This window comes from Poecilia reticulata, linkage group LG23, assembly GCF_000633615.1.
Source record: "Poecilia reticulata strain Guanapo linkage group LG23, Guppy_female_1.0+MT, whole genome shotgun sequence".
NCBI classification, from domain to species: domain Eukaryota; kingdom Metazoa; phylum Chordata; class Actinopteri; order Cyprinodontiformes; family Poeciliidae; genus Poecilia; species Poecilia reticulata.
Genome location: NC_024353.1, coordinates 6,731,801 through 6,744,110, shown reverse-complemented (window position 1 = coordinate 6,744,110; position 12,310 = coordinate 6,731,801). Strand labels below are relative to the sequence as shown.

Genomic DNA, 12,310 nt, shown 5'->3' with positions numbered 1-12,310 from the left:
AAAAAAATAAGCCACTTTTAGCTGAATAATGTTTACAGAACAAATGTAATCACAGTCCTTTAAAAATATAAATCGGATTTTTTACTTTTAAACATGTTGTTAACCAGTCTGATTCAGATTGACTGGTGGCTCTGTAACTCACTTCAACCATTGGAAAAGCCAAAATAAGAACAGACCTGAAAGCTTAAATAGCAATTATCTACTTTTTTATTTCTTAATTCTGTGAGTTTTGTGCAAAACTTAAGAAATACTTAATTAATCCTAAAGGAAAATTAAGTATGTTTAACTCATTATCCAAGGTTCTGCAAAGAGTTGTTATACATGCTAATTAGCAAGCGCTAACAGTAAGTGTAATAATTGGGTATATGCCCATATTTTCATATCAGTGCATCCAAATTCCAAATAATCACATCACAACCTCTTAGGTCTGAACTGAAACAGAGTAACAAAAATTACCCCAGAATTCAGGTTCAAGTCGTACTGTACCTTTAATTTGTGTCCAACATGCAGTATCTTTGTATCATTTAAAAAGTATTTAAATACTCCATTCAGTCAAACGAAATCTGCTTTGATTTGTCTGTGTTTGGACATTTTAATAAGATAATTACTGTAAAACAACACGTGATATTTCTACCAAGTCGCCCATCCCTAATCTCAGAGTAGACAGCAGTAACAGCAGGATTAATGAAAACAAAGCTGGCAGCAGCTACACAACTTTAACATTATAAAACACTTTATCAAGCTTCAACGTAAATTTAAAACTCAATATATGTGTAATAAAAATGAGATTTTAACAATAAAACAACTGACCTGATCTAGATCTGAAAAGGAAGCCGTCTTCCTGCCAACCAGCCTGAAGGCCAAAAATCACCAAGCAACCGGAAAACACGAGCAGAATACCCGTAACACCAAATCCAGCGTTACACCCCCCGAACCGAACCCCTACAGAGAGCCGTCCGAGCGGCGCAGCACCACCCCGGGAAGGCTCCACAAAGGAGGCGCAAACAGGCTCCAGAGAACCGAGAAAGGCAGCAGGAAAAGCCGCTTCTCCTGCCGCTGTCAACTCTCATCTGCGGGCTAAAAATAAACCTGACAGACAGCGAAGGAGACGCCCGGAGCTTCCCCCGGTTCAGCTGCGTCTGATCGGTAAGCCTTCCGAGCTTCACCCCCTCCTCCCCCGGCTTCCACTTTAGGAGATTACGGATAAATTAACGAGCTGGAGCCCAGGGACAGGCAGACTGTTGCGGCCAGGTAAGCTAGCAGACCTCCCAGCCTTTCCTGTTGGGAGTTCCCTGCCTTCCTGACTCCCGGAGGTTGGATCAAACCGAGGCGGAGTAAACGTCCCGAGGCAGCCGCGATCAGAGGCCGCTACGCCGGGAACAGAAGCTATGCTTACCCGTCGGGAGGACCGAGGCTCCGGGCTTCTTGGTTAACATGGCGGCCGCTCCTCTCTGGTCTCCACTGAGGAGGACACCTCCTCTTCCTCCATCTTCAGCTCCTCCTCTTCCTTCTGCTACTCCTCCTATGTCTCCTCCTCCTTTAAATCGCCCTCTCCTACCAGGGGCGCACCCAGATGGGGCCCCACTCAGAATCTCAGTGGGGAGCCATAATTATATTTTATTTATAATAAAGTTACTACAGTAAATGGATGACTCTGTCATAATTCATTTGTTTTAGTAATTACATTTTTTAAAGTGGTGGGATTATGTTATATATATATATATATATGACAGAGCATTAGGGCTATGATAAAAAGAATTTCAAAATAAAATTGAGAGTAAAGTCATAATATTACAACAATAAAATTGTATTAATTTTATGATTTGGCTTTTGTAATATTATGACTTTATTCTTGTAATTTTATGTTTTATTTTTAATAGTATGACTCTAACATTTGTTGTAATTATACAATAGATGTTGGCAACATTTTATTTTATCCAGCTGAATGTTGACTTTGCACTTTTTCTACTGCATTTTTTCCTTCCACTCAACATTCTAATGGACTCCTTGCATATAGCACTAACTGTCGGTCATTTGAGGAATAAAAAATCCTTTTCTTATTGATTTCATTAGTCAACATTTCTTGGACTTCTTGAAGTACATCAATAATGTCCTATAAATGTATTATTTGGGTTTCACTTTTTGAATTGAATTACTGAAATAAATTAACTTTTTAATTATATTCAGATTGTTTTTTAGAACCAATAATGTAACTAAATCAACAAATTTTAAATAAAAATGTGAGATTATCACAATAATTCAGGTTTTTAATAGCTCTTTGTCTTTTCAGTCGTTGTTGGAGCGCTGCCTCTTTAAACACACAGCGAACGTTTCGTTGGGTCAGTTGTATCTGATATTAAAAAAACCATAATTTTTGACAGATTCCTCTGAATAATCAGGTTTGGATAATAAAAGAGCTGCAGCTCAGCTTTGTTAATCCCCCTCCAGGCCTGAAAGAAACTCCATCAGCTCTGTGTTTCATATCAGTCCCTCGTTTGTTTTATTTCTCTCATTCGTCCGTCCTCTGTCTGTTCAGACTCTGTCATAATTTGTAGTTTTCCTCTTCACACATGAAGCGACGTCGCCGTGTAAAACATGATCTCTTATCGTTTATATTTACATAACCTGAAATGACTGTCGGAAGCTGGAATACTGCTGGCATCATAAACACAGACTTTGTCCCAAATCAATAATTCGCCCGTTTTATGTTTTTTTTATTAGAAAAATAAATAATAGATGATTTAACAGGTTGTTGCATAAACTCCTGTCATTGTTTATCAATGTGGAGGAACTTTTAACCTCTCTTGTTTCAGTCTGATGTTCTTGAAGCAAGAGAACATCAGACTGTTTACAATCACATTGAGGTCTGGACTTTGACTAGGCCTTTGCAGCACCTTGATTTTTTTAAACTTTCCAGCCTTTGTGTTGTCTTTTTTGCTGTAGATGACTCAGTTTGGACTAGCTCTGCCTTTGTAGCTGTAAATCAAGCCCAGATCACGACTCTTCCTCCACCGTGCTTGACACTTAGTATGAGATGCTTCGTTTCTCCAACTTGGTTTCTCTTTTTAGAGGCAAAAAGCCATTTAAAAACCAGACGCGTTCATTCTTTTCCCCAAATTTTCGGCCAAAAACTGTAGACTTAGCATGTTTAGGTGAAAATAAAGATGTGTAGAGATGCTGGACTCACCATGCGAGTCTCAGAGGATCTCCGGTTTTCTCCGCTCCGATTCCCAGGAGACTCCGAACGAGTGTGAGGTGTCTGAAATCTTCCATATGAGGGCATCGTCCCTTTACGCAGCGTTCTGTTGTTTATGGAGCTGCCTGGAGACCAATAACATGTTGACATCACAGACAAAGACACGGCGCTTCACATAACAACAGTGTGTGTGTGAGTGTGTGATCTCAGGTTTCTCAGCTTTTAGTTAAATTACAAAGAGAAGCAAACACACCCACAAGCACACCCACACACACGCGAGCGCGCAGACACACACACACACATACATTGTTCTTCATATAAGAAGTCAATTTAAGCTCTGTTAGCTCTGATTTGTTCTAATTTCCACCTGATAATTCGGTAGAATCGGATTGATTTGGGATCAAAGTCGCAATATTTTTCATTTCCAGCTGCTGTGGTTCTTTTTCTCACTTTACTGAGTCAACCTGTTCTCCTCCTGGCCTGTGGGGGCACTGCACCAAAACCACTGAAGTTAAACGACACAAAACATCTGAAGAGGACACTGAGCGCAACTTCATTCTTCACCAAATGGAAACAAAGATGGAGTAGAGTCAGATTTTAGCGGCTGGAGGATTTCTCTTTCATCTTTTACTCAAGACCATAAGTCGTTTCTCTTGCTAGCGCTAGGCTAGTGGATTTGTTTTGATTGCATTTCCCAGAATGCCCTGCGCTGCAGTCTGCTTCCTGCTCTGGTCCGCTTAGTGTTCACGTAAGCATTTGAACCGCACCAGAGTTCGGTTCTCGGTTCAACTGAACTGAGAACTCAGTTTGTCCAGTTACGCGTTCTCACCTCCCCTAATGAACTGGAGTTTGATTAAAGCGGACTAAACATGGCTGGTGTGAATTCACCCAATTATTCCCTCTGGTATCGGTTTCTATGCAGCCCGAAAGACATATTCCCTTCCTTTTTTTTTATCTTTGTTTTTTACGGATGTAACCATGGCAACAAGGAATTGTTTTTACAACAGAGAGCTTAGCATTTGAGATTAGCATCTCAAGAGCTCAAATAATACCTGAACTTTGACCCCAAATGCGGCTTAAGAGATGTAAAGAGGAGCGGCAATAGCAAAGGAGCTGGATTAGCAACAGTCTTCAGTCAGAGACCTCCTCAGATGCATTGCAAGACTGACTGCTACTGGAGACCAGTCTCATTGATAGAGTTACAGTATTTTTGAATTTGAGTTAATTTTAAGGCATAAATGTATTGAAATACTAACAATGCCACACTTTATATTAAAATATTTTAAATAATCCCAAAAACTGTTCATGTTTGGACCACAATGCAGATCTTAAAAAGATTTTATGACCCGATATGTCCGGGTGTGATTTATAAACATCTCTGCTGCCATCTAGCGGATGGTTCGGTTACTGCTCCCTGCAAGCAGGCAGCCTCAGGAGCTCCGCGGTGATGGCGGCGGGACGAGGCGAGTTTTTTCGAAGCCTTTTGGAGGGTTTGCAGCGGCAGCCTGCCCAACGGGTTCCGGAAACGGGACAACCGAACCGCGGCAGAGGCAGGCCGCGACCCGGGGGAAGGTTTCCCGGTCAGGGGAGAGGATTTTCGGGCCAAAGGAGGAAGGAGCGACAGAGGAAAGTTGCAACTCGAAGCTCGGGTGGCGGGACTGAAGCTAGGTGTTGTTTCTTTATGGTTCCTTAAATGTCTTTATTTATACGAATTTTGACAGATTTATTTTATTTGCGTTGTTTTTCAGTTCCCGTGCTGGGCCGACAAAAGAAGGCTCCCATAGAAAATCATTTTGCAAGCTAAACATACTGGAAAGGTGAGCTAATTAAAGAGAACGCAATATCCGCTGCACTCAAGCAAACTCTTCTCTGATTGGTCCTAATGTTGAGAACGAGCCCTGTCATTGGTTGGTTTGTGAAGTGAAGCCTGCTCTGATTTGCTGAGTTATTATTGGAGTCAAAGTACCGATGAAGCTTTTGGCGACTCGAATTAGCCTAAACAAGTTAAGAAACACGTTATTAAACTTCACATTAAAAGGAAAAAACATTATCAGCAGGCTTTTGCACCTGACCGTTCTTATCGTGTATGTTTTCCATAGAACAATATGGCACTTCCGTGTTTAGTACATGAGATTTGTAAGGATATAATAAAAAATACAGAAGAGGGTTAGAACTAACAAAAAAAAAATTCTCACCTTAATCCCAGAATTATGAACAAAGGTGTTCATTCTGAGATTAAAATCGGAATTTTGAGACTGAAATCAGATCAAAAAAGTCAGAATTTTGAGATTAAAGTCAGAATCCTGAGATGAAAATCAAAACTCTTAGATAAAGCAGAATTTTCAGATTTGAATACGTCATTTTTCTTTCAGTGGCCCTAATCCTCTTCTGTAAAAAAGGCTAATGGTTGCTAAGGCGGGATGATGATGTAGCACATGAAGGCTAGTAGCTTCCAAAAAAAATGTAAAGATAAAAGAATAGATCAAGTGATTAAAACATTTTACTCAGAGCATGGAGTTGTCCCTAAACTTATATTTCTTAGAAAAAGTTGCCGTTTCCTCCAGTCTTCCCTCAGAGATCCTGGTGAAGATCCTGTCCTACCTGGACCCGTCCTCGTTGTTCTGCCTCAGCCACGTCAGCAGACTCCTCCATCAGCTCTCCAATGACGAGTGAGTCCAAGCAGCTCTTCAGCCACTGCAGGTTCATGACCAAACGGGGTCTGAAAGTCCCTCTCCCTCTGGATTTTTATCACTGCAGCGTCTTGTGGCAGAAGATTTACACGTCAGAATTCGGCAGTCGGAACTGGAAGCTGAAGACATCGGAGAAGTGGGTGGAGGCAGAGGATTGTTCGACGAGCCGCTGGAAGAGGTTGTACTTTAAATCGATGGCCGGGCAGGAGATGAACAAGTGGAGGAAACCCCTGAAAGACATCAATCCGTACACCGGCCTGCCACGGCAGACGGAGTGGGCCCTCAGGTCAGAGAGGACGGTTGGAAGAAGTCAGGACTTCTTAGGATTTAGGTTGAATATATTTATGCCACACTTTTCAGATATTGTAAAAGTAAACAGCCAGGTGGGATTTTTCTTGCGCTGCTTTATTCTGGTTTGTCTTACGTGACACAATGCAATGTATCTTGCAGAGTCAGCATTGTGAGTTTAGACAGACATGTTTATGATTTCCATGTTTGGTGAGAAGAACCAAATGAGAAAAGTTGTTTCTGTTTAAATGTTGTATTTATTCCAGCTGTGTGTGTCTCAGGAGCCTGAATGTGAGCTGGGAGCTGACGCTGTGCGAGCGTTTGGGTCAGGAGCACACGCTGGAGCGGAGCCAGGCGCACTTCTTTGAGTCGTCTGTGATTGTTCACTGGAGCGATGGAATCCACGTGAAGTTTCATCACATCAGCACCATCCAGCTGCACGGCGTCAGGAAGGATCCTCGGAGCAGCATCAAAACCAGGAAGTAAGACCCAGGGCTTGATGCTCAGGGAGAGATGGGAGTGTCGCTTCGGCTCCCAAAACGACCAAAGAGGGAAAAAACCTTGTAGAAGCTCAAGCTGGGTCAGATAAAAGCTAAGCTGTCCTCCACTGGACCGTCCTGAGGTCTGAGGGAGGATTAAAACTGGAACGGCTGCCAGCGGCCATTTTGACTGCAGCATTCAAACTTCACTTAATTCACCTTTCAAGGTTACAACAAAGATAATGTTTAATTTTAAACACAAAATAATCATCATCAAACTATTACAACAAATATAGGAGAGAAAATTTTGTCAATTTATCTGAGAAATCTAATAAGTATAATTTATTGTGATGCTGTGTCACATAATCAAATTTAAAACACCAATTTTTACACAGAATAGATGTCAAAAGTTAAAAAGAACCATGAAAGCAAGAAAATATTATTCTACCTATTTACTTACAGCTTTGACACATTTTAGTCCTTATTTTATTTGGTCAAAGTGAAATAAGGCGTCTGCTGCAGCGTTCAGAGGTTTTCATTTTTGTCGCTGTGACTGAAAATTTTACTGGACGATAAGTTTTCCCAGAAGTTTCTGCAGTAAATGATAATATTGTTGTTTTGAGACCATTTTCAATAGATAAAATGGTAATGGCATAATAACTCAGAGCTCAATAAACTTTAAATTCTAATGTAATTTAAGGCTGAACAAAACAATAGAAACAAGAAATAAAATTAATTGTGAACTAAAAAAATATCCTTCAAATCATCAGACTTCCATCACCCAGTTTTTATTAGAAAGAGAAAACATATGATGACTTATACAAATGGGAATTATTTAATTTGTTTTAATTTATCATATGATTAATTAATTTATTGATTATTCCTACAAGTTACAGTTTATTAAACCCAACAGCAGACATTTTTAATAAATTCACAGCTTTAGGAAAAGTCAGGAACCAGCAAGGCTTTAACTTCATCCATCAATTTTCTTTCACCCTTGTTCCTTAATGGGGTCGGGAGGGTTGCTGGTGCCTCTAAAGCTAACGTTTCGGGCGAGAGGCGGGGTCACCTTGGACAGGTCGCCAGTCTGTCGTAGGGCAACACAGAGACACACAACCATGCACACACACACCTAGGGGCAATTTGGAGACGCCAATTAACCTGACAGTCATGTTTTTGGACTGTGGGAGGAAACCGGAGTACCCGGAGAAAACCCACCATGCACAGGGAGAACATGGAGACTCCATGCAGAAAGACCGGGGCCGGGAATCGAACCCAGAACTTTCTTGCTGCAAGGCAACAGCTCTACCAACTGCACCACTGTGCAGCCTGCAAGGCTTTAACTTTTCCATCAAATATAACTACAAACTTAAACACAGTCAAAGTTACCTGGTGGCGGTTCTAGTATTAAAGGGGATTATTGATCCATATTTGTTCAGTAAGTTCAGGACTTTGTCCTCAAAGTGTCGTGTTTGAAAAGCCCAACATTTCCTCCTCTTCCTCCTCCAGAGCCAACTGGCGCTCCCTGATCTTAAAGCTGGACACAGGAAGTCCGTCTCTTGTCATCGGCAAAGACAAACTGATCAAGGTGTTGCTTCTGCAGCCGGGGGTCGTCGTTGGAGTCTGGAGGGTAAACGGGGAACGGATGGATGGGCCCCATCAGGGCTGAGCCTGGATGCTTCAGGTTCTTAACGTCTGAATGTCTGTAGGGAAAGAACCAGGTGGCCTTCATCATGATCAGCCTTCACTTCCACAAGCTGGTGGAGAAAAGTCTGCTGGGCTCTCCAGCCTGGTGCGTCAATCTGCTTTTTCTCACCTGCATCATGATTTTGATCAGAATGAAGTAAGAGCTCCCTCTGCTGGACGCAGCGCGTCACTGCTGCTGATTTCTTTCAATCAGCCGCTGATTGGTGCGAATTAGTCTTTATTTCTGCACAGCTTCAAAAAAATCTGAAATTTAATCATTATAATTTTAGGCGTTAAAATATAAATGTCTTACATTTGTTTGTAATCATTTGTTTCTTCTTATAGCATTGATTTATTGAAACTGCACTAATTAATCACCCAGAGATGCAATCGGCTGATTTGTCCTCTATCAGCTCTTATTTTCAAAACATGAAAAATATATTTTTATAAAATAGATCTTGTAGCATGTGCAGCCTATAAATACGTCAAACAGCAGCAGCTCTTTTGATGCCATTTTTACATGTTGATTAAATGTGATAAAGCTTTGGGACAAAGCGATCTGTATACATGTATAGTTCTATTTCTTATTCTCTTTGTTTAAAAACCTGCAGAAATGTTTTTTTTTTATTTGTTGTTTTCCTTAGAACAGGAGAAATGTCAGACCTCAAAGAAAACTAGATATTTGTATTTGTTTATCCAGATATTTAGGACATTTTGGTGTGAAAACAGAAACTTTAGCTGATTCTATCAATTAACTGTTGTAACGAAAACTAAATGTTGAAGTTCGGTAACTTTGGTCTTAAGTCTAAAGGCACAATCTCAACAAAATCTCGTTATTTAGGATTTTTTTTAGTAAGTAAAAGGTATTAAAAATCAGCGCTTGTTTTGTCCCTTCTTGCAGCCCGTACTCTGAGCCTGTGGAGCTTCCTCCTGAGGACGACGCGGACCCCGAGCTCGGTCTCCATGGCTACAGTTTGCACTTCGTCCTGCACAACACCGGCACTGAGATCATGTCGGGACACTTCCAGCAGCTGTACTGCCACAAAGGTGGCAAAACCTGAGAGATTTTCACGATTTTCCGTTCCGTATTTTATTAACCGAAATGTCAACAAAATCCAGGATGAATGTCTTGGATCAGAGAAGTACAAACTTTTTGAAAATTTGGCCAAAATTGTAGACTCTGAATTAGTCACAGGCTAAAAAAAACAACCTAAAATCAAGCAAATAAAGTAGCCATACATTTATTCTATCAGGTCCGTTGTAGAAAGAAAAAAATAATTACATTTCTGAAAAAAAACTCAGAAATTTGGTGATTAATCTCTGAAAAAACGTTGAAATTTCCAAATTTCGTGAAACTTTTTATATTAATCTAAAAATTAGATTTTTCTTTCCTAGTAAATTTCTGAGATTTCCTACAAAAATGTGTTACTTACTGCTATACTTTAATTTAGCATGTTTTCAGTTTCTTTTGGGCTCGATTGAATACATTTATTTTCAGTAACAGTATACGGATTTGGGTTTCTTTCTCTCACAACATTATCAATATTTAAACTAGTTTAAGACGAGATGAAACTGGTCTGAGTGCAGCGAAGTTGCTTTTTCAGTAAAAGTCTCTTGATTTTACCTTTTAATAAAACTTAGTGATAGAAAGACAAATACTTTGTGTTGCACGTTTCATTTTCCTGTGTAAGAAAGTCATGTTGCTAACAATTTTTGGCCTGATTACTAATTAAAAGTCTCCATCAGGATCTACTGGCCAAATTTGTATAATTTTTTTAATTGCAGTTGGGGGCCGCATAAAATCGGTCCAAGGGCCACAAATGGCCCCCGCTCCTCACTTTTGACACCATGTCTTAGATGTTTGGTAAATGTTTGACTGTAGGTTTAAAATCGTCTTAAATGATGTTTTCTTCATCCTGTTTGTCTCGGTTCTGGTTGGCGGAGGTCAGCTCAGATTCAGCGCGGCCTGGTGGAGCTCAAGGTCATCCAGAGGTCAAACCTGTCTCAGCACAGATCGCTATCTGGCAGCATCAGACTTCCCTGGAGACATGAGGACATGAAAGGAGCAGTGGAGGTAAAAACAAAACTGTTTTTTAAGCAGATACTCTGCCACCACAGGGTGGCAGTAATGTGCCATTTTTCAAACTTTTTGGGTTTAATTTCAATTTCAAAAATTAAAATACAGTTTTAAGTCATTTACCATGATTCCTGTTATAACTCTTTGTTGCTAAAAAATATCTGCCGTATTGGTAGAAGTATTCAGAGCTTGACCTTCATTACAGTCTCAGTTTGTTACGATGTTTGCAGCTTTGGCAGCTTAAACTCTTTTAGGAAGGTTTAGGAGTGCTTATGGTCAAGAAGTTCATTTGTGAGGTCAGACACTGATGTTGGACGAGAAGATATGGCTCAGTCTCAACCCGCTGTGAGGTCACTTCCTCATCATCCATGTCGTTATAAAACCTGATTAGAGTCGATTTCCACCAACATCCTTCAAATCTAACCAGAACGGTGTTGATGGTTTCTGCAAACTTTTAATATCTTTGAAATGAAAGCATGGAAGAGGCCTTCCCAAGCTGTTCCGAAGCTACTCAAGGATTTGTCTTGATTTGCTGAACCAACAGTTCCTGGATTTTATGAGCCTGTGGGTGTTGGTGAATATTTTTGACACTGTAGTCAAGTCTTTCTCAAACTGTGGTCCCCGGACCACGACTGGTCCAGGGACGTCCGTGAGCTCAAAGTGTGACGCAACAGTTAGCTTACCAAACGATTGTGTTTAAAAGTAATAATGGAAGACTGGCTGAAGACTGGGTCACTAAAAAGAAAACCTGAAGATACCGGTGGAAAGTTTCTCAGGGTGAGATGCAGAACTTTTGTTTTTGAACGATATTAATGTTCATATCATGTCACGAGGCACGCAGACCTCGATCTGCTGGTGATGAGGCAGTGAGCAGCACTGCGCCCCACGCCGACTAACTGCATCTTAATACCTACAATAAAATGATTTATGTTGGGCTGTCGACTGGCTGAAAGAAAATATTTGCTTAAGCCAAAGCAACTTAAGTCTATTTTCCTTTTTTATGCTTTTAAATTATAAATAGCCCTAAAACTTTATTAGTGCACCCAACACTTGTAGTAAAGAAACATTAATGTGTTTAGGTTCTCTCATAATCTGACTAACTCCTCCAGTAGTCGTAGTTTATGGTCACATTAAGAGGAACAAAGACTCTGAGTTAAAAGACAAATATTATAATTTCTGGTTGCGTTTATTAAGATGTTGTGTTATTGTGGGGCCAATTTCAGGTTGAGTGAGTGTTAAATGGGGTAAGTAGCTCTGAAGAAGTTTGAGAGATGCTGCTGCAGTGGAAGGTTCTGTTTGAAGAGTCCAGTTCTGATGGTGCGTCTCTGTTGCGTTTTGCGTAGAACTGCTGCATCATGAGCCTGACTCTGCTGGATGAGTTCCAGAAACCGTTCTGGTGCGTCAGCACGCCCATCCACATCACCGTGGCCAAGACGGCCTTGTCCTGCGACTACAGCGGCCACGACTTCCAGATGCTGTACAGGACCGCGGACGGCGAGGTGAAGATGCTGCTGGTGTGGCTGGAGGAGCAGAAGCAGTTCTTCCTCACCGGCCTCACCGTCTGCGTTCCCGTCGCCAAAGTCAACAAGCGATTCAGCAGGGAGTACTGAAGCTGGACGTCTGGGCGTTTCACGCAGAGTTGTTGGTTTCCATCTGCAGGTTTGGTTTCTGTTATTACTGTTAGCAAAGACGGGCTTGTTTAAAAGCTCGCTTCTGAATTTCATGTGGATTTTTCCAAAGGTTTAAGATTAATTGATTTTTAGTTTAGAGAAAAACATATTTTTTTACTTTTCGATGCCAAAGAGATCCAACATTAAGGTTCCTGTTGGAAATTTGCATGATTGATTTGTATTAACTGTTAAATATTAATTTAAATAAACTGTTCAATTCACCT

At 40.7% G+C, this 12,310-nt stretch overlaps 2 protein-coding genes and 1 long non-coding RNA gene across 4 annotated transcripts in view; 2 read left to right on the top strand and 1 right to left on the bottom strand.

Annotated features, from left to right (window-relative positions):
• The window catches only part of LOC103459324 (uncharacterized), a 4,879-nt gene extending 3,974 nt beyond the window's left edge, over positions 1–905 (top strand). Inside the window, exon 3 of the long non-coding RNA XR_532718.1 lies at positions 820–905. This is a non-coding gene — a long non-coding RNA (uncharacterized LOC103459324). The remainder of the gene's footprint in view (positions 1–819) is intronic.
• dyrk2 (dual-specificity tyrosine-(Y)-phosphorylation regulated kinase 2) overlaps positions 1–1,542 on the bottom strand; it is a 22,687-nt gene extending 21,145 nt beyond the window's left edge. The window contains exon 1 of one of the 2 annotated variants that reach the window (XM_008400799.2): positions 1,397–1,542. In XM_008400799.2, the coding sequence (XP_008399021.1) occupies positions 1,397–1,436 (40 nt within the window). In that variant the 5' untranslated portion in view covers positions 1,437–1,542. Of the gene's footprint in view, positions 1–810; positions 1,030–1,396 lie in introns of those variants that run through there. The other variant, XM_008400801.2, reaches the window with a different exon arrangement.
• On the top strand, positions 1,106–12,310 carry LOC103459322 (F-box only protein 15-like). Its single transcript, XM_008400796.2, has 11 exons — positions 1,106–1,146; positions 4,589–4,864; positions 4,945–5,013; positions 5,761–5,865; positions 5,954–6,172; positions 6,456–6,656; positions 8,163–8,283; positions 8,363–8,445; positions 9,241–9,386; positions 10,289–10,413; positions 11,760–12,310. Exons 2-11 carry the CDS (start codon positions 4,644–4,646, stop codon positions 12,024–12,026), a joined length of 1,557 nt encoding a protein of 518 aa, XP_008399018.1. The 5' UTR covers positions 1,106–1,146; positions 4,589–4,643; the 3' UTR covers positions 12,027–12,310.